A 22,307-nucleotide genomic window follows, 5' to 3' on the forward strand; every position below is an offset into this window, starting at 1 on the left:
CTATTACACGTGAGCACAGATCCCAAACGGCAATTCACTTTGTATTATTTATATCTTAATAGTACACAAAAACAATTTTGTACACAAAAACAATTTCAGGGAATGCACCCTCACTATACTGTCCCCCCAGTCGCCTGGCTTTTCTCGGCAGCTGAGTTACTTTAGGCCAAGGCGTTCACCCCACGATATACAAAACAGCCTACCACTTAGTGCGACAGTCTGTTGAAGTTTAGTCCTTCAAATTTATTCTTTTTTGATAAATCAATATGCTCACAGACTTGCAGCAAGTCTACAGCCTCACCTAAGTTTGTTATACCCTTTGTATAGATAAGAAAAAGAATAGACGTGTCACGTAGATTTTCCTCGGTAACTTGCGAATGGATGGGCCCTTTTCGGCCAAGACGTCTTCTGAAAGCCGCTGAGATGCCAGTGCAGTATTTATTGATTGATAATATTTACATGTTGATGCCTTCGCCAATAATCCGACAATCACATTACTTCAAGAAGATCATTTTTTTCAATTATGATACTTAATTGCAACTTCTAAGTGTTTCCTATGTTTGTGGTGTTTGCCATGCGAATTTCGTTTTTCAGGGTATTTGGAGAGAGAGAGAGAGAGAGAGAGAGAGAGAGAGAGAGAGAGCAAAACAAAGCAACGGACTGCATCTTACTAATAACTATTCATTCAGCTCTCAAAATCAATACTCAGCCGATTTCAAGACATTTTCTCCCTAGTTGTTTTACATATGTATTTTGAACCAAACTAATATTTTGATGGGAAATGGTAGCTTTTCATACTTGCCTTCCCTCTACAGTTTCAATAATTTGCTATCAATTTCCCCCATCAGGAAATCTCTCAGCTTCCCCTCTTTCCACCATAAAACCCTCCACTGCACTGCCCTCTCCCAACTACAAAATTTCCCATTGCCATGTCTGAACATAGCTTTCCCTTACCCCTCGGCAAACCCCCGAATATATACTACACTCCACGCTTGCTCATTGGGCCGTTTCTTCCCAGCTGCCCGCGCCAGCTATGAAGAGGAATGAGGAAACACTGTCCGCTCTCCTCGGCCTGTCAGACAAAGAAAAGCGGAGTAATTTTCAACAAGAACAGCTTGGCTGTCTGTCCCTTGTATCCTGCTTCTCGACTGATGATGATTTTTACCACTCGATAGTATACAGACACAGTGATACATGATAATTATATTAGCAGTAGGTGATGAAGTATTAGAGCCACACCGGTTATTGGTTATGACATCCACCGGTGACACTCAGAGTGTGTCCTCAAGAGGGCGCACTGTCTTAGAATCAACTGTGACAACAAATAACATGTACATGTTGTTGTCAGGGATCTTCTCTATACTTGAGGAATATTTTTCACATATACACACAAAAACATACACTCACTCAAATAAGCATAAGCTGAAATCAAAATTTCATAAAGTGATGGTATGCAGTATGCAGGTTCAGTCTCATAAAGTTTATTTCAAAACAGAAAAAAATACAGAAAAAGAGAGGAATATACTTCATAACAAACCCCCTGGAGATCTTTGAAAGTGAACATTTTAATGCGGGGCGAAATATGCAAAAATTTTACCGAACAACATTGTAGGATACAAAATATACAAAAACTCAAATTGATGATGGTGCGAGGAAAAATGGTCACAAAAACAAAACGCATGGTCCACATCAATGATATCTGTATGGCCAAGTTTAACAACTCTGAAATCATGGAGATGTTTTTGTAATCTACCTATCCCACTTTCTGAAACGAACACTACCCAACAGAAATATAAAGTAACATTCATAATATAGATTATTATTTTACCAATGTGAGTTGTGTTCAATAAAAGTAAATAGCATTAAAATTCACTACTTAGGCATAATTTTGCAAACTCATTTTTGTTAAAAGCACATGTAAATTTTATGTATTAAATCATAGTAAATTATTGATTTTAAACCTTGTCAACTCTCCCACTGTTATATTTCAGAAGATATCAATCGTGGTAATTGCACTTTCTGAGAGTTAATAATATGTTGTTACAACCAAAGAATTGTCCTTGGTGCATCACGGCCATTCATTTAATTCATAAATGTTTACCACATCGTGCAACTAGTTTGTCTCAAATTTTTGAAAGCACCAAGGGTGTCATTGATAATAGACAACTCTATGGTCTTCTTGGTGACAACGTACAGCAACACCGTACAAAGTTTTGAATTAACTTCTGAGTTGGCAGACTGGCTTGCATTAGACAGAACCCTATCCACTTTTAGGCTATTGGCAGAGTGAAGTTGAATCAAAAAGTAAAAAAAAAAATTTTATTGTCTGTTATTGAATGGTAAAGTGAATTAAATTTTTCTATGTTGGTATGAACACTGGATCATGATGCTGGATGAGACCAATACAGCAGTTGTTTGTCAATTGGTGGCAGGACAGAATTTATTAACATAAGTACATATAAACTTTTAAATTAAGGACAAATAAAACAAAACTTTGTTTAAATATCTATCTGAATCACAAAGTATTCCACTTGTGCCTAAGTATTGGGTCCTTACAAGGATAATATTAGGACGTTTATAGGCACTCTATGTATTTGCACCATTGTTTCAATCAAAATTCAAACTTAGATGAGCATGTTCACTGTGACCAATAATAATTTAGGGGAAAAAAATTATGAACGCTACAGCAACATACTTCTGCAAATATAACTGTAAATTAAATACAATGGCAAGTTATAACAATGAGCTTTCATATTCTTACAAGTCTAAGATAATTTGTTAATGGCATTTAGTGAATGTATTGCTGAAGTCTTGTGAGAAAAAATTATCTTAAACAATTTAAAAAATCTGTAGTTTTTTTAAATTCTTTTTTTTCTTGGTAGCATTTAGATATTTTCTTATCTATGGACATAACTACAAAGTATACAATAATCACATTAAAATGTGTAAACACTGATTGTTGTGTGTGATTGGGTTTTTATTTTGTTAATCTACAACTGTCACTACTGGCTTATCAACATCTATGCTACACTTTTCATAAGTATCTAGAGCAGATATGTACAGTAGCTTTGTTTTGCAATCCTTTGAGGCTTGGATTGATGATTTCCATTCCAGTCTTCCTGTCCTGACTGTGGTATGTCAACGCAGGCTACACAAACAGGTTGTCAATTCATTTTCAATTGAAGTCTGGCTTTGACTGTTGAAATTAAACTCTTACTCACTCCTTCAACTGGGGAGACTCTACAATTCTGACATCTGTTAAACTCAATTCCCCGTAAACAGGTCCAAAATCACCATTGTAACAGTGGATTTGGGCAAAACCACTGTGGTGAAAGGGTTAAACTTGCTCAGTCATTGCAAATGTACAACACATACATCCATATATGGTAAAAGAGACATGTCACTGGCACTAGGGTTTTTTGAACCATACTAGTACTTAGTAGAAAACCATTGACTGGCAACTACAAACATAGGTGCTTTAATCCCTTCTCCAACATGGTTTAGTCCCAAACCCATTGTTATCAATGGTAAATGTGGACCTGTTTATAGGGAAATGGGATGAACAGATTGAGTGACATTAATTTGCAGGTAATTTTGTTCAGTCTACATCTACTATACAAAAATCAATGCTGTGCCAGTATGTTCAGAGCACACACCAAAACAAGTTCATCAAACCACTTACTTTTTTCACTGTAATCACAGTGAAGGGTGAGATTTCACATGGCTTCAGGAGGACAAATTATACTGAGTCTCACATAGCCCGGGACAGATACACCAATGAATTTCCTTCATTTCCTTACACACGTCTCAATCCATTGACACCACTTAATGTTGTTTAGACTATAACCATTGACAGGCACATTCCATCAATTATAACATTACTGGAATTCAATGTTTTAACCATATTTTTTTAAATTTATAACTACACACTAATAATTGCACAGGCAGAATCATAGCTCCTATGATGAGACTAGGGTCTACAGTGGAACCTAGTCTAAATATCCATTAATTTGTGCGACCTCAAAATAGGCACATACTGGAAAATTTGACATAAAAATGTAAACAAGCAGATGTCACTCGAGACCTTCACTGAACATTCATTTTAGCTTTTAGAAATTCCTGAATCCTTATGGTTCCTACATGTAAAAACTTGCTGTGAACATCATAATAAAAACATTGCCCTCTACAAGATTTGCCAGGATAGAACACTTTGACGGACACTGCCCTCTATGAGAAACATTGGCAAGCTCAACTGCTGAAACACTACCTTCTGTACTGCGTACTGGATAATTAACTTGGTCTTCTATCTCTGACATTTACATACTAGTAACTGGTGAATTATAGCAACACATACAATTTCCTTCTTTCTAACCAAAAACGGTGGTGAAAATTTCAAGGATTGCCTTTTAAAGAAAAATTTTCTGGTGTGCGACTATCTGCACAAGCAGTTTGCTAGGGTTACCTTTGTGAGAATTTTGCAAATACTTTCCTGGTAATTACCTAAGTATTTCTGTGAAGCGTTTTAGTTAACCCTGTCATGAAGTGACACAAAGCTTGTAACTCTGAATTTTAAGAATCAACATTCTAAAAAAATTCCAAAGGATGTAACTGCTTTAATACAAGAAAGACAATAGCTTGTGTGCAATCACTGACGGTAGGGAAGTATCGTGTTTTTAGGGTGTCAAAATCTTATAACAACATAGAACTCGACGATTTCAGTGATTGTCTTTGACAGCAAAATACGAAAGGATTACAGATTAGCTGAGGTGATGAGTCTTTCAGAATTTCATGTATCATGTTCAAACGTTCAGTCTAAAAAGAAATTTTTCCCAATTTACATGTACATGTATCAGATGTCCACTAAAACATGGAATGATAATATTGTGTGCTAATTGGGGATGACCCACCGTCCTGAAATTCACTTGTTACTCAGATCATCTGTGGTCTGACACCTTGATATCAATGCCCTTCCCAAAGAGGGGAATTCACTCAGTAGGCAGGATATATTGCAGTTATTTGCACAGAATGTGAGACATCATTCTTTACTACCTAACACAAATCAAAAGTGATTTTAGCACGGAGGTTGTCTCTAAATACACTGATATGGAGGCAGTTCAACAGTCAATAATGAATGCTACCCAACAAAGACATTCTGCTCTATACAATGGTGGAAGTTTTAAACTACATCTAGAAAACAAGTGAGACATAAATGCCATTTCACATGCATCAAGGGGGAGTTTATAAAAAGTCCTGCAGCATTCTGAATAGGCAAATATGGTCTGCTCAAAATTTCAAACACATCACGTTTGTCCCCTCTTCATTTACAAATTCTGTTCCAGCCAATCTAAACAGTGATGCCAGTAGATAACTCTGATTACCTCCAGCGTTACAGACCATGGATACATTTGGTGAAAGGGAGCCATCATGTCCTTCCATCTGTCTGCTTTTCTTTTTTCTACGTTTTCCTCTTTTCACCTAACTGCAGAATCCAGAGCAATATTAAATAGCATTTCCATTTCCTGTAGGTACAAAACAGTGTTATGAAAAAATAAATTAAAACTGTGAAAATGTTAGGCAAGATAAATGTATTGTGCTATTTCAGTATGGTTTACACTGGGCAGTATTTTTTTTTTAATTAGCGAAAAAAGCTTATTCTCATCTTGGAATTTTTTTATGGAAATTTGAATAGATACAGACAAGATAAGCAAATCTGTTGGTACCCTTAAACATGAAAAGTTTTGAATGAATTTTTCAGCTGTTATATAATTAAAAAGCACCAAGTAGGTACTGGTAAATTCTCACTGAAGTTCTAACCGATTCACAAGACGTTTGTCAAATGTGATCTCTTTGAAGACACTTATTTGAAACTGCAGTGAACTGATTCATAATACTGGCATAAAGAAACACTGTTACATGTAAATGAAGAGACTATCATAGATCATGAGTGAATCTCACTCCAGGGTCTCTATGGTGGAATGCGTAATGGTGAACAGACAGTACAACAATACAAGATGACATGACACATTACATTGTACTGAGGACGTGAGAATTGAGTTAAGAGGATTAAACGTAAAACTGTACATTTGTGGGAAGAGTTCACTGTTAGTACAATTCAACTTTATCACAATACAAAAACTATTTTTAGATACTAATGGGTAAGTATGGTATGATTCTGTAAATATCTGCTATACATACTCCACTTGTATACGTTGTATTTGTATAATAAAAAAATATACATGCATGCATTACATGTTTTTAAGTTTGTATCATTTGGTTTATAGATGTAAGAATAGTGTGAAAGAGATATTAATCATTCAGAGCTTTTTCATTATTTTGACATATGTGATATCTTTGACATTAATTCGTTCAATGAAAATCTTGTTAATGTCAGTTTTCACATGGATGACGGAGACATACTTTCAACTGGATTTAGTCTTCATCGAATCATTTGCCAAGCCACAAACGATTCTTGATTTCATAGTATATCTTACATCTATAGGCTCAAACGATTCTTGATTTCATAGTATATCTTACATCTATAGGCTCAAGTGTGTGTACATGAGTATGTGCTTGTGAGTACTTATACATACATCGCTTTTACAGGGAATAATTGTGTTACCACATGATGTCCATAAACTGTTTGTTACTTTATGGTGTGTAAATAAATACTTGATAAGTAATAGGTCTTTCCACAGTGGCCATGAACAATGCTTTTGCCAAGGTTGGGCAGCGTGAGTCATGATGTACAGTAAAATTTGTTTTCCAAAGAATGTAACTTCACCAGATCACCAACATATACTCTAGTGCAATGTCCAGGGAGCCCTGTAACATTTATCATCTCATCAACCTTGACAAAAACACTGCACATGCCTATTTACATTACGTTCATGTATTATTAGGGTGTCAGGTTTTGGTTAGAAAACAATTATTATCAGTAAACACATAAACTATCACAATCACAATGTACACTACATAAAAAAAACCAAAGGAGCAGGATTACAATATTAGTACAAAAGATACAAAAAAGTGAGTATCTTTTTATGTTTAATATTGATACTTGTAAATGTTGGATCATTTGACATAAAATAAACTCTGTGTAAAACCACGAGCTGAAACTAAAACGTTACACACATCAACACATATGACATAATCAATACAAAAGTACATGGGCACATCAGTATTGCGTTGAGATGGAGGTTCTGAATGTGCAAGATGAATAACAAAGAAATGACAGGTCTATCTGGACCAGTAACTTGATGAAACTTAAAATTTCTGCCGTGTATTCTGTACAGGAATTGACTGTTACAATGTGAGCAAACAGATATGCACAGTGTCTTGTAAATGATCAATTAAGTCATGCAACTACAGGTATATATGTTGTATTCACTCAGATTTGGTACAAGCAATTCAGCATCAAGCCAATTTCAAAGACACTGATGATGTGTTCATGTCTGTCCAAACTTTCACTTCAAATCTTGAAGCGTCAGATGCATGCTGAAATGTAGAGCATAGCGCCCTCTAGAGTCAAACTTTTCACTGGTGAGGTTGTTGGCACATAGGGAAAAATAGTAGTTTACCATCATGTGGAGAACATATTGGAAGACAGTGATAACATGCAAAGACAGAGAAAGCAATTTACCCAATGCAAGCATGACTTTATTGCCTATTACATCCCTTCAAGCCCAGATCCCTTCTTCTTCATCCTGTGTAATGATGACAAAGAGATGAAGAAACAATGAGTTACCACGACAACAGTGATCACCAAGAGCAGAAATGGAGATTTTTCATGGCTTCCTTTTATGCCAGAAGACATTGTTGATTCCTGTGTGTGAAAGCCAATGTCTATTGGAACACCGTCATGATGCAGGACCATTGAATGCTACTGTATTGAAGTATGACATTTGGACTTATTGCCTTTGGAAAGCTGGCTTTACACATACAAGAAAGTCCATGAAAGCTGCTTTCATGGAATTTGTTCATCCTGTAATATCAGACTGAAAGGCTTCAGTGGACAAATATTCAAATGTGTGAACAAATACAGTCCACTGGGGGTTTTAAAATCACACGGATGGTAAATATCAAGGGAGTCATTTTTTATACCCCGTTTTTTCTGCTTTCTCTTTGCTATATGTCAATGCCCATCCACACATACTTGTGTCATTTCCCTTCTCAGACATCAGAAAGGAGAGGAAAATTTTGAGAATTAATTTGGTGAGAGAATATACACATGTATTGTACAGGCTCCTAGTAGGTTTCATTGCTGCTACATTTTACTTGAGTTTTTCCTCTGAAATTGATGAGAATGCTAACAAGACGAGTAGCCATCAAGAATTATCAAAATGATTGTCTTTCAGTTCTGTGCAAGTACTTCCTAGTTTTTCAGATTTTTTGATGGTCTCTTTATGACAAGACTGGGGATATTCTATGAGAGAGGATGTAGCATGTACAAGGTGATGGCCTGAAGTGAAAACATGTATGGCAAAACATATGAAGAACACTTTTGATATTGTGAATTTTCTGGTTTTTTAACAACCATCGGATGCAGTTAAGCCTATGCAACATGTGCATACAAATCTTCCTGTTGGTAGACATGGAATAACATTGTTTTTGTGTTCTGCTTGAACACATTTTGGACAAAGCATTGCACAGATGAAATGTAGAGAACTTGACACAAAATTATACGAGGACATGCAAACTCTGATCTATATGCTGGACCTCAGGAAGGAATTGCCTATGAGTTAATTGCTACATAGTGTCAAAATGCAGACCAGTAAATCGTTACATAAATACAAATTAGTCACAAAATTGCAGTCTTTGGAACTCTGTATAAAAAATTAAGATGCAATATGAGGAAGAGTACTTTGTTCCACAGGAAATGAAATAAACAAAATATGTCCATCATGAAACACAATTTGTACTCCTGTAACAGAGATGTGTGAGATTTTGTAAAACATTCATCATCCTAGATGAAATGAGATGATTGGTCATGATTCAAATTACAATTAAGGATGATGTGCATGATACATTTCTGTATTATCTGTCCATATCATACATCATATCTTGCTATATTTCCAAATCTTGCATGATGTTGTACTGTCTCTCCATACATGTTATCTTTCATATTGAACACAATAATGTATTTTGTGCTTTCACATCATTGTGAGCAAATTATGTATTGGAAAAGCAATGTTCTTTTTTCATATCCGTTCATGATATATATTTTGAGCATGAATGTTAATCAAATTAAATATTTTGTCAATGGTATTCAAAACAAAGCTGATATGGTAGACATTATTTTGTTTGATCTGTATTCAAGCTTTACAGTTTGTATATTTTTGCCAGAGGCCATACATAAATACTGAAATAAACAGGATTGAAATGATGTGTCTGGTAGTGGGTTTCCTGGCACAAATCTTACAGGAGAAAAAATACTACATTTTTTACCAGCAAATTGCTGATTTCATTTCAGTGCTACATGGATGACATTTTCTTGGATCCTGAGATCAGATTCACTGATGCATTGCACTTCCCATCGATTGGATTGAAATTGCATCAATCAATAATGGACCCACTCTTAGAAGATATGATTGAAATAATCGTTTCCAATGGCCACTGGTGAAGTATGAATGAGACAGACACATGACAGAGACTTCAAATCAGGTTGTTCCTCTAAAATGTACTTCAGATGGATCTGCCTATATATGAAATGCATCATTGTGACGGAAATAATCAAATGTACACAGAAGTACTCAGATTTTGTGAAAAAAGCCAGGACTGCAACATTCCTGCTTACATCCCAAATATCAGCACCTTTGTCCAAATACATTTTCAAATATTATTTCAGCTCTGGTCCATTTACCACTTAAGGTAAAATAGAGGGGAGATAAAAACTGTAGGCTGCACTTTTACATTCAACAATGACAGTACACTCATAAAACATTTGACAATATCCAGGGTTTGTGCTCCATGGATTGTTAGTACACGGTAATTGTGATGATGAGAATGAGAAAACATATATCACAAAAGTAAAACATAGAGTTTCAAAGCTCCAATCTCAAAGACTGATGATATTCTTTCTTGTTTTAGTAGGGATTTAATTCCAGAAAATGTGAGTTTTACTTCAAGTTTAGGTAACAAATGATAATTTGGGGTAAAATGGCTACTGTTTTGGAATATAGCATATGGGATTTGGAATGCAAAGCCTCAGTTTGCAAATCACAGTGGTCCAATATTCTATATAAGATTGAGCCTAACAGTTAGTTTTGTATGATTTCAAAAACAATTTCATCAAAACATACAGGACTTTGTATTGCAGCTCAACCACATACATTGAATTAACCTGAAAATGTAAAGTCATTGACAATGGAGCTTCAAAACTGTTTGTTTTTGGTTAAGATGATATTTCATTGTTGCCCAGAACTGGTTACCAGTGAAATTAACTTACAATGGAACAGAATGCAATGTAAAACACCTTTTAGTTTGATCAACTCCCTACATGGTCATAACGTGATATCAAACATACAGTTAGCAAAAAAAATTAAGTCATATATGCATGGATTTGCTTCAAGCATGAGATTTAAAAAAAAATTTTGCAGTATCGTAAGAACTGAACAATGGTATGGTAAGAAAAAAATAATTCCTCTGTGAAAAATACTGCCTACTTCTCTTCATTCCACTTTAATTAATCAAACTTGAGATTTGTGTTTTATCATAATTATTTCATTGTTTCTCTGTGCTGAGATATGCAATAAACACGCATGTTCTCTGCTTATTCAGGAAACAAAACAAAACAAATTAAAGAACCAAGAAATATCAAATCTTAATATCAGATTTATGAGTTTGACAAGTGAATGAGCTTATCAGTTGAAGTGCAATAGAAAAAATATCATGATGCTGGCAAAATCTTCCCACCTTTTTTTAAATAGCTACCTGCACCAAGAATTATTTATAAATAAATGCCTTGCTTCTCTCATACAGATCACACTAGTCTACACTTATTGCTCTGGTATTACTGAGAAAATTCAATGGCTTACAGCTAATGTTTAAGTTATGTGTTATGTATAAACATTGTCCATTTACCCAGGGTGAGACACGTGTTATGATAATAAAGATTACATGAAGTAAACAGCTTGTTATGAATGGTAAAGCAGGTTATGTGAAACGCTGGTGCCAAGATGACTTGTGGTCAGTTTATATGCATTTCAAGACAGGATGGAAATAACATGCAACATAAAATATCAGGACAGAGATGTACCTTGTGATCTCTAACGTCCTACAATGTTTGCAAAGAAATGCCATGAAATAATAACAGAAGAATGCAAGTTACATCACCAAAGTACAGAATGTTACATGTACACTGGTTAGTAGTGATGGCAGTCTTACAAGACCTCAGGGTGTATTGCTGATAAATCTGCCCACTATAGCAAGACAGTGAAATGAGAGGGGAGAGCACGTGTTTTATGGACGTCTAGGAGTTGAAACACATGAGTGACATGCTGCTAGGACACTTTTAACATCTGTGTGGGCATTGACAGTGAGTGGGTTGTTGGAAAGATGTATTCCCTCAAACCATACAGTATTGGCACAGAACATGTGGACATAAACGATACAACAGACAATTTCAAATGCATTTTATGGAGGAAAAATACTGAGATTGCTGAAAAGAGCACTCTGGCAATAGGGTACATCATAAGTACGACAGTAAAGGTAGATGGTTTCGTATTATGTGATAGCGTATGATGTTTGGTTTCCTAGCACAGTCACTCCCTGTGGCTTCAGCCATCACTTGAAAAATTGCAAAGCTAAGATGTACATGCATTAAAAGTCTTTAGCAGAGTAATATGTGTTTCATGCGTGCCACTTTAATTTAACTGGTGGCGTTATTTCTGCAAACCACGTGTGCTTGGTGCTACATGTATGTGACAGAGGGTTTGTCAGTGTTAAAAAAGAAGAGTGAATTGCCTGGTGTATTAAACTAAGTTATAATGTTTTTATAAAACTATAGGTGACACAATTTACTTTACTTGGGGTATCGACTTCCTACATCACATACCAACAAAACTCACAACAGTACAATCAAGAAAAGAAAATCTCCTAACAAGACACAGAACACGACGAACTGTACTTTGGAAGTGACAGCTGCCACTGTAATGATAAGTTTGTGTTATTTACATCTCTACATTTGTGAAAGGAGCATTATCAGTGTATGGTAATGCACAGAAACAAACCAGGTCACATTTCCCTAGTACTATCAATATCAAGTTACACTAAAGACAGAGGTGTTGAGATAGAGAGATTTGAAAAGACTCTGATCTACAAAGACTCTAGAAAGAAATGATGAGTGTTTTAGACGCTAATGTGCAAATTACTGTGTAAGAGAAGAGAATCCGACAGAATGGGATGCTAAGATGGATAGATGAAGGAGTGTTAATAAAGTGAAGGAGAAATAAGTAATGAAGGAAAGAGCACTAGAGACCTGGTCTGGAGAAGGACTTTGTACCTCGTTATGCTCTCCATTGGCGCTCCCTTGTTGCATTAGTTTCATACGTCTCTCAGTCTGAAACAAACAAAATACAGGCAATGAAAATATTGATTAGCAGCATCAATTCTACCTTTCTAGCATCGACTTTCCATAAATTCCCATGCTATTGATGTACAGGCCGAATTTCATGAGTTGTACACTGAACATGCATCACAGAATGATTGATTGATTCTTTTTAAAATTGACAGAATATTTTGTAGTGTTCTTTGACAAAGCACAACATGTTCAGAAATTGCTATTGCAATATGTTGGACACTGGAGACATACTTTGGGGTATTTAACTTCTTCTGGGAATACACAATGACTACAGACTGATCATTAATCAAATTTCATTCATGAATATTTCAGTCTTACAATAAGAGAGATCAGCATATATCACTTGTATGTTTGTAACATGTTTAACCCTTTTCCTGCCAGACAGTATCACTTCCCAATCAGCCAAGTCAGTAAAAAGTGGTATTGTGCCAAAACATGACGTATTTTCACCCACTTGGCTTGTTCTGTTGTAGCATCTTTAATCCAAAAAAATCAAGTTTACAGTATTTATGTTTTCAACAGCTTTCAAATGTACAGTATTATGTTAAAATACACCATATGGAATATGTTGTGTTTCATTAATTTTAACCATCTTGACCTGGTGGTGAAATATGGACTTGGCAGGAAAAGGGTTAAATTAATCCTTTAAATTTCTGGAAAGACTGTATGAGCCTGTGACATCTCAAAAAACAAATGAGAAATTCAGTCCAAAAAAACAGCTACCAATAGCTTGCATACTTTTGGTCCTTCAGAAGTACTCATCAATATTTAAACTATTGATGGGTGTTGGAGAGGACTTGTCAAATAAAGTGGAAATTTTGGAAAATCTGAAAGTTTGTAAAAAATTGAGCACACTTTCAAAAAAATTCAGTCTGATAATTGTGAAGTATAATTCCCTTTGGAAAAACAAAATGATTCCGGAATTCTGTAATTTTCATCCCGATCAACATAAATTACATTCAACAATAATTTGCAGCATTTTGCTTCATATCCACTATTATTCTTTCCTACAATATTGATCCTCTATGTCTTACATTCAATTCTAACAAATTTGATGATGTTCTAAGCTGAATGCCATTTCTTTTGTTTAAGTAATTTGAAATGTTACTGGTATGCCAGAAATGCACAGACAACTCACCTGCTGTTTGAGTTGTCTAACCAGCTCATCTTTTTCTTTTTTAAGTTTCCTAACTTCTTCCTCTGTCCTTGCATTCTTCAGTGACTTGGAGCTCATTTCTATTAAGGCAATGTTGGCATCTTTCTCACATATGGCTGCCTGTAGAGCTTCTTGCCTGTGGCAACCACAGAAAAATGTCATTATAAAATCAGGGCTTCATCAATAAGCATGCACTTTGGTCAGCAGTGTAACGATTCATTAGTTCAGGAAATATAACTTTGTTAGTACCTTGTATGAAGTTAATTAACATTTTGAATTCTGTCAGTCAATATTTGTGAAGGATCATACAGTAATGAAGAATTATAAATATCCATTAACAGCCCATGTGATCTATGTGTATTTACTCAATTCTGACATTGCACCTTCACAATGCAACCTTCACTGAGTCACCTGTACTTCTTGGAAATAGATCATAATGTCAAATAAGGATACAGTATGGCAAAAAATTGTATGTTTGCTTCTCATACAATGTTTCCAGCAAAACAGAAGGACCTTCCTATTTAATTTTTGTTCTTTTTGAGCTGACACAATCCAAATGCTAACACAAAAACCGTATAGCAATGTTTACATACATCGATAAATGTGGCATGAAGCAAGACGATGAAGATATATTTACTGTAACAGTTCAGAAATGAACAGAGTGTCAACGATATCCTAGAAAATTTGTCAGCCATGTGTAGAGCACTGCCATTTTTTCTAATCATGATTTTTAAGGTGAAAATGAAAAAGGGCTGACACGTCTAGATTGATGCTAGCAAGGAAGAGAAACAGAACCTTTTCTATCTCTACAAGAAATTCCATGTTTAAAACAAAGTCACCATATTCTAGACATTTAGGTCAAGCAAAATATAATGTCCGAAGCTTTGGTACTTGAATGTAGGACAGTCAATTCAAAATTTACAGTTTCAAGAAGAAAGTTGATACACTCACAAACACACTAGTAGAATTTCTCTCTGGGAAGATTACAGATTTCATTTTTTATATGTAAACATGACACACAGACAGATACTGCAGTCACTGTACATGCTGTTCGTGTGAGTGTCATATGTAATTACGACTCAGACATTTCAAACAAGGTCTGAACAATGGCACTGCCTCAACAGTTTGATGACTTACTTCATTTCCAACACTTCTGCTAGCTGTTTTCTCTTTTCTACTTGCATAGCTTGCATCTTGGCCTCTTTGTCTTTCAAGGCCATGGTGATGTCCGCCAGCTTACCACTGGTGGCTGAAAGCTGCTTCTTTAGATTGTCTCTCTCTTTGATTGTTTCTTCCAACTGAAAGTAAACCACATAAAACCAATAATTTGAAAATGGAAGACTGGTTTGCGATTACCATATTGTAAACTGAATCATATCATGATAGTAGCACTAGCTTTACATAACTGTAATACATAACTGAAGATAATTTTTATGATGTATGATCACTAGCATGTCTATATAGTTACCATTGAAATCATAAATGCTCATTAATATTACAACCCCAGGATCTGTGTTTTAATTCCTTTTTTTTCTTTGAAAATATATCACCAAATATTATTGCCACTGTCTCCAAATTACATATAAAGTAATATGGACAGTTTCCTTGTTGACATCTCCACCCTACAGACCTGGGAGTCAAATGAAAACATCGGACAGTCATATTCTACCTGCCACTTTAACAGTGATCCCATCAGAGCCGCTATACTTTTATTATATAGCTGCCCAAAACAGAAACTGTATTCAAGCTGTATATTGGCAGCCATATTCTAGGGTACATTTGACAGTATTTGTTCATTCAAATTTAGCCATTACATTACTTTACAAGAGTAATACCAAGCATCAACTTGGAGTATGATAAAATTACATAACATTAATTTGGATATACATGTAGAATAATTAAAGTTTTGTGAAGAGACACAGATCATTGGGCTTTAACTGTGCAGAAACTACATGGGAGGTTCTTGGTTTTGATGCAAAACATGGGCATTCAGAGACCAGGTTCAGTTCAAATAAATTTTCAAAACAAGCTGTGAATATTCTGCTAACTGACTGTCTGGGACACAAGTGTGAACAAACACAGGGAAAACAGCAACTGTGTGTGGCAACAGAAAAGTAATCACTGGTGAAGTACTACAATCCAAACAAGCGGCCAATCGTAACATTCAACCTTCAACGAATATTCTGCCTTTGCCACATCTATACTGGTGATGAGGTTACCTGTTTCTCAACAGCTGAGAGTTTGGCTTGTTGTTGAGCTAGCACCATTTCTCTCTCGGCAGTAATGCTAACACTTTCCTTCAATGCCTCTTCCAACTCCTCAATTCTTTCATCTTTCTGATTGAGAGTTGCCTGAAAACACAGTTGAAGTATAAAATATAAAAATACGCTTCGTTTCATCCACCATACTGTTATGCAACAGTTCCCACACTATTGCTACAGATTCATGCAGCCATTATTTCACTCAAATTCATTTATACATATTACACATTTTACGATCAAAACATCAATTCATGCAAAATTTCTGCATCACTACCAGCAGAAGTCCTGTTTGGCAATTTCCAGAATACAACATCGATATTCACCAGTTTCCCTGTGTCTGACACTGGGAAGAGGTAGTGAAAGGCCATGCAATTTTTTTTGCTCACCAACAGGCTCCTTTCATATCTTTCTCTGTTTTATAGTTCTGTGAGACCCTGCTTCTATAGATATGATCTCTTGCATCACTAACACTCAAGTGTGGCATTTCACAAAGCTGATAATAGCTACATGTATAATACAACAACATTTATAATACTACATGTATAATACAACAACATTTATAATATAAACTTATCTTAGTTTAAATTTTTTACAAATTTTTCTGGTATATACCAAATTTATAAAATGCATGTTGTTGGTTAGGCCAAAAAACAAAAAAGAAATGTTTCTGGTCAGGCCTTTCTTTAAAAATGGTGCGGCGACGCGGCTTTTTTTTTTTTTTTTTTTTTTTTTTTTTTCTCCTCCTCAAGGGAGGGAGCAGGGTCAGTTAAAGCGCCAAAGCTTAGCGGCTAATTTGCATAATCATTTGCATATCATTAATTTATATTTGCATATGGATGTAAGCTTGCACATGCATCCACACATACATGTACACTCACAACAAAATGCAATGGTAACACAAAAGTGTGCAGTTTGAACATCATGGAAACTCTTTATTACACTTAAATAAATCATCACAGTATTGTAATTACAATTGCAATTAAACAGAAGATCAGATCGAAACTTTGAGAGCAAGAAATGGTTCGTCTGATTGGAGTTTCATTAATATATATATTGCTAATAAATTGTCAAAACTTGCCAACAAAGAGGAAAATTCACAAGTTTAAGCTTTACACAATTCAAATGCAATTGAATTTTATATCATTTTTGAACGACAAACATAACTGCCAAAAAAAGTAACTGTATTCAAGCTGTACACTGGCAGCCATATTCTGGGGTGCATTGACAGTATTTGCACATTCAAATCTGGCCATTACATTACTTTTACAAGAGTAATACCAGATAGATTTCAACCAGCGCCCCCCCCCCCCCCTCCCCGCATAACTTCTACTTCCACTGAACATCGTCGTTCGATTCTTGATTTTAAAAATACCACCAAGATGATCACAAGACATGAACTAAGTACGACTAGAATCCCTCGAAAATCAGGTGTAAAATCTTTCAGAGAACGTGTCAGAGTGGAACCACACGCGACGCCAGGATCAATGTCAACACGTTATGAACCTGTCGACCAACATGGCCGCCGCCATATTGAAATTTATGCAATGTGAACTCGATCGCGATCGTACTCAGACAAAACTCATCGTTGTACAATCATAATCAACCTCACCAGTCAACTCTTGTTTCTTTTGCGGTCCATTTCGTTGATCAAAGCATGGGAATGTGATCAAAGGCCCTGCTAGTGCTACACCGCCTACCTCTGTGAACACTTGTCCGCGATGTATACTGTCTTTGTTGGTCGTAATAGTCGTTCTGGAATGAAAATTTGTGAACAACCCAGCCGATTCTTCTATTGTTTTAACGTTCCTCTCAACACTTCCGGACAACTTATCTGATGCATACCATACTTCACACCTTCCACTCTTTCACCAGGTTAAAAGTTGCAGTGAGCGCTTATGTGTAGACAATGCAGGCATCAGCTGGTAGCTACGCAGAGCGTGTGAACTAAAGGATGGCGGGAATATTTTAAAGCGTAGCGGGGAGAATCAAAGCGTAGGGGGGGGGGGGGGGGGGGAGGCGAAAGCGTAGCGGGACCGCTATGGCCTGGGGATAACACTGAGTTTTGTAGTTTATCAATATAGTAACATTTAAACTGTTCATGCAGTCACTGATCATGTGCCCCAAAGAATTTTCTTTCTCTTTCAGCCGTTTTGGTTTGGTGTTATAGTAATCAGTATGTAGTTTGCCACAGCCGCCGGCCTCAAACTAGGAAAAAAAAGGGTGACGCGCTGTTGTTCAAGTGACGCACGCGCTGACCAGAAACTTTTTTTTTTTTTTTTGGCCTTATCATGTATTTTCTGGTATATTACCTGTAATTGCTGAGAATCATCGCTAAGATCACCTTCCCGCTTTCTGGCTGCTTCCAACAATTGGGCATTTTTCTTCTTCTGAGTGGCCTGCTCTCGCTTCAGTGTTGCTAGCCTCTTGTTGACATCTTTCAGTTGCCTGTCAGTGTCAGAGTAAACACATAATTAATATGGAAGATATCCAAATACAATTGAGTTCATCATCATACCACTGTTCATTAAAGGTAATCTGTAAATTGTCAAATGCAGAATAGCTTTCACTTTGCAAAAATATTATGATTTTTCTTCTTTCTTTTTACTTAAATAGAGATCAACACATGGCTTCTATTTTGGTCTATGTCAGTCTATGTCAATGAAATAAAACAGATAAAATGGATTCCTGACTTAGGGTTAATAACGTGCAATTTAATTTTTTCTCCTTTTGACTGACCAGCTTTTGATTAACTATACCTATTAAATACAATTTAAGGATCTTCTGAATTTACAGATGATCTTACAATTTACTTTTATAATTTTGCAGAATGTCTATCTTTCGAGGATTGCAAATCAAATACGCTTTGTAAATGCTGTATTGTGTCTCTCTTTGGGAACAAAGTTACCATTAATTTTTGTAAAACAAACATACAATATAAACATTCTACAAAAACATAATACACAAATGCATGGTGGGAAAATTGCTCTTTATATACTAATCTCACTACATCTGAAAGGTTAACAGCCACTACAGTAGGATGGATAGCAAAGTAAGGGTCAAGGTTCAAAGGTCAGACAGAGAGAAGAAACCACTCACCCTTGCAAGTCTCCTTTAAGTTTGCTACAGTAAGCATTTTAATTAATAGAAGTTAGTTCATTAATTATGGGAAATGAGTGCGAGTGAGCATATTGTGCACAGCCCCAAGGGGCCTGAACTATGACTCACCACAGTGACAATATTGGGAAAGAAAAACACTTAATAGAGTTGAGTGAATTAAGGTGCAGAATATACAGAGCTTTCATTAATTCTGACGTGAAGAAAAAGTCATAGGTTAATTGATGGAAGGAGACATGAAATAGAATGGTGATAGTTTAAACCGTGACTTGATGACTTTGGAAATATTACTGAACTTGGTGCTGATGGTGACTGTTGTAGTTCAGAGTGGATCTACAGATGGTGTGATCTAGGAATCACAGGACAGACATAACAGACACTGTGATCTTGTTTGTGTATCACCAGCTGTCTCAGATCTTTTGGATATAACAAAGGAGCATTGCAGTGATTGGATCAGAATTTCCAGGTAGAGAACAAAACTCACCCTTCCAGCTCTGCAATCTGTTGATCCTTGTTGTTCTTCTCTTCCTCCATGTGTTTGAGGATGTCCAACAACCTATCCACTTCCAGCTGTGACTTACTCACTTGTTCCCTGAAGTGTTCCACCTGGTCTTCCAAATCCACAATCTTCTGAGCCAAATCTGAGTCTTTCCCACTTTCTCTCTCTCTTTCTTCCTTCAACTGAAATTGCCACCCAGGAAAAAATCAAATTAAAAGTGCACCGGTTTTACTTTGTTTCTCGGTATAAATAAATTGGCCAAAACTAAATGCAAAATGAATCACAAGTGATGGAAAGCAAATGAACAATAATTTTTAAGTAAGGAAAGCATTTTGTATAAAAAGCTGTAGCCAGAAACAACCTCACATAGAAAAGAATAACATTAAAATTTGTAATTTTATAGAAATGTTGCAAGTCTATACAAACTTGACAAAGATATGTAGTTATAGTAGATTCATGCAGTAAAAACACACCTATAATTGCCGTTAGTAAGAACAAAAATTTTGTCTTCATCATAAATACTTTGCCAATTTCAAGAATAAGAAATGAAGTTAAAGACACAAGGAGACCACCAACAGGAAACAAAAAGCTAGTGCAAATTCTGAAAAAAAAATTACATTAAAATAAAGGGAATGAACAATACACCAATTTACACACATATAATAGACCAGCTGAATGTGTGTGTGTGTATATATATATATATATATATATATATATATATATATATATATATATATATATATATCTGTGTATGTTATATGGTTGTGAGTGTGAGTTGCAATATGAAAGGAACATACAGCCTATAAGTAGTCTAAGTGATTGGCATCTGTTAAAAGAATTGGTCATTTTTACTCATTTGTCATATTTTAAACCTCTAAGAAATGAACTCTACCAGGTCTTCAATATTTTGCTCATGTACTTTGTTTTTAATGAATCATGATACACAGTTAACATCTGGGATTAGACGAGCAAGTATTTGATAAAGAAGTATGTGAATAGAATGATTGTCAAAACGAATGATGAAAAATTGACACTATTAACAAAAGAATTCAATGACTGGTGTTAGAAATTGCAACAGACAGGTCAATCTGCCCATGTTTGTTCACCAATGAAGCACACAAGGCAAGTTATATTCAATTTACTTAAACCTACAAATTCTGCATTTATGGATAATGACTACAATGAACAACATTTACTGAAACACCAGTTATTGTAATTCAACAACTGTAACTCAATACCATGTTTTCACTAAAGACTATATTTGCAAAGGAAAATATTTCAAGGGTGTTGACTCTTGTTTCAAGCAAATATCTTTGAAAATATTGATTTTGAGTATTAATAGAAAAATGATACCCATATTGCTATAAATGGAATCACTTTCAAATCTTCTCACAAGGCATTTGATCTAGTGTTTTTTTTGTTTTGTTTTTTTCATTTCTTTCCATTTGGATGTTGAATTCCTCATCTTTATTACATGGAAGATACACATATTTATCAATTTCTTACGTTTCACACAGAACATGATACAAGACTAATGGCCAAGGTAGAATATAGAACACACTGAATATACCGTACACAAAAAGTTTCATTCCGAACCCCCAATAATGTCTAAGTAAAACTACAGCTGTATGGTCTACATCGGGCTTTCTAATTTTGTTTGATAACAAGAGTTAACAAAGCACTGTCCTTCAAAACACATTTATTGAAAATTCTTAAATTAATATCTTCATCTCAGTAAATTGTATTCTGGCTTTTAATTGAGTCTATGTCGAATTTTGGAACTATTTTGGCATTACTTCATTGGGTTACTCGTTGAAAGAAAGCTGGAGATCATTTTATGGTGACATAAAATTAGACATTTGCGTCCTTGCAACATGGAATGTAGATCTCCCAGGCTGATCATCTTTAAGATACTCTAAACATCTATCAGAAAGATCAGCTTTGGTATACTTTGTGAAATGTCAAAGATGATTGATTTCTTTCCACAAACAGATTCCAGACAACATAATGAGACACATAAAAAGACAGAAAGAGAAGTAAATAGTTTCTTTGTCTTGTCTTGCCAATGTTACAACAACTTACCCAAAATGAGAACTGACGGGTTTTCTGACAACAAGCAAGCAAAAAAGGGGACAAAGCAAGCAATCACATTGTGAGGGTGGCATCGGCATAACATTATGAGCAGATATTTACAGAGGATTTGAAAGAACACAAACACCACATTGTGGAACGATACAATGTATATGATCAACTATAACTACATCAATGGAAAACTACCTTCTTAGCACGAATTAATACTTGTTATGGGTTGTTCTTGTTGCTGGTTTCAAATTTTGACATAAAATGATGATTCAATGTAATTATTTTCACGTGACCTCACAGCTTCTTATGGCAAAAATTTATCAGCCTCCTTTTGGTAATTGTCATTTTCATCAGTCCTGGTAATGCCTTTAAGATATGAAGGGTACTTAATATTCCTGGTTATCGCATGGAGAGATTGGAAACTTACTCGTTTCAGTTCAGCTTCTAGCTTGTTTATCTCTTCTGATTTCTGTTGCACTAATCCTTCCATGGCATTGATTTTAGAATCTTTCTTGAGACCCGTTGATGCCAACGATGAAGAGTGTTCTTTCAGGTCCATTAAACTACTCTGTATACGCATACAACATGAAATTGATTTCAAAACTTATAGGGTTCAAT

General features: G+C 35.5%; 1 protein-coding gene across 22 annotated transcripts in view; it reads right to left on the bottom strand.

The window, feature by feature from the left end:
* Window positions 1–1,452: 1,452 nt before the first annotated feature.
* Window positions 1,453–22,307, bottom strand: part of LOC139135682 (ELKS/Rab6-interacting/CAST family member 1-like) — a 48,991-nt gene continuing 28,136 nt past the window's right edge. For 6 of the 22 annotated variants that reach the window (XM_070703299.1, XM_070703298.1, XM_070703292.1 and 3 more), the window contains 10 exons: window positions 22,117–22,257; window positions 21,690–21,713; window positions 19,593–19,789; window positions 19,091–19,114; window positions 18,304–18,439; window positions 15,953–16,084; window positions 14,871–15,031; window positions 13,716–13,869; window positions 12,476–12,556; window positions 5,291–5,519 (listed from right to left, as the gene is read on the bottom strand). In XM_070703299.1, coding sequence (XP_070559400.1) covers window positions 5,472–5,519; window positions 12,476–12,556; window positions 13,716–13,869; window positions 14,871–15,031; window positions 15,953–16,084; window positions 18,304–18,439; window positions 19,091–19,114; window positions 19,593–19,789; window positions 21,690–21,713; window positions 22,117–22,257 — 1,098 coding nt within the window. In that variant the 3' untranslated portion in view covers window positions 5,291–5,471. Of the gene's footprint in view, window positions 5,520–7,639; window positions 7,704–11,254; window positions 11,273–12,475; window positions 12,557–13,715; window positions 13,870–14,870; window positions 15,032–15,952; window positions 16,085–18,303; window positions 18,440–19,090; window positions 19,115–19,592; window positions 19,790–21,689; window positions 21,714–22,116; window positions 22,258–22,307 lie in introns of all 22 variants that reach the window. The other 16 variants (XM_070703302.1, XM_070703296.1, XM_070703305.1 and 13 more) reach the window with 11 other exon arrangements.

This window comes from Ptychodera flava, chromosome 6 (assembly GCF_041260155.1).
Source record: "Ptychodera flava strain L36383 chromosome 6, AS_Pfla_20210202, whole genome shotgun sequence".
Lineage (NCBI taxonomy): Eukaryota > Metazoa > Hemichordata > Enteropneusta > Ptychoderidae > Ptychodera > Ptychodera flava.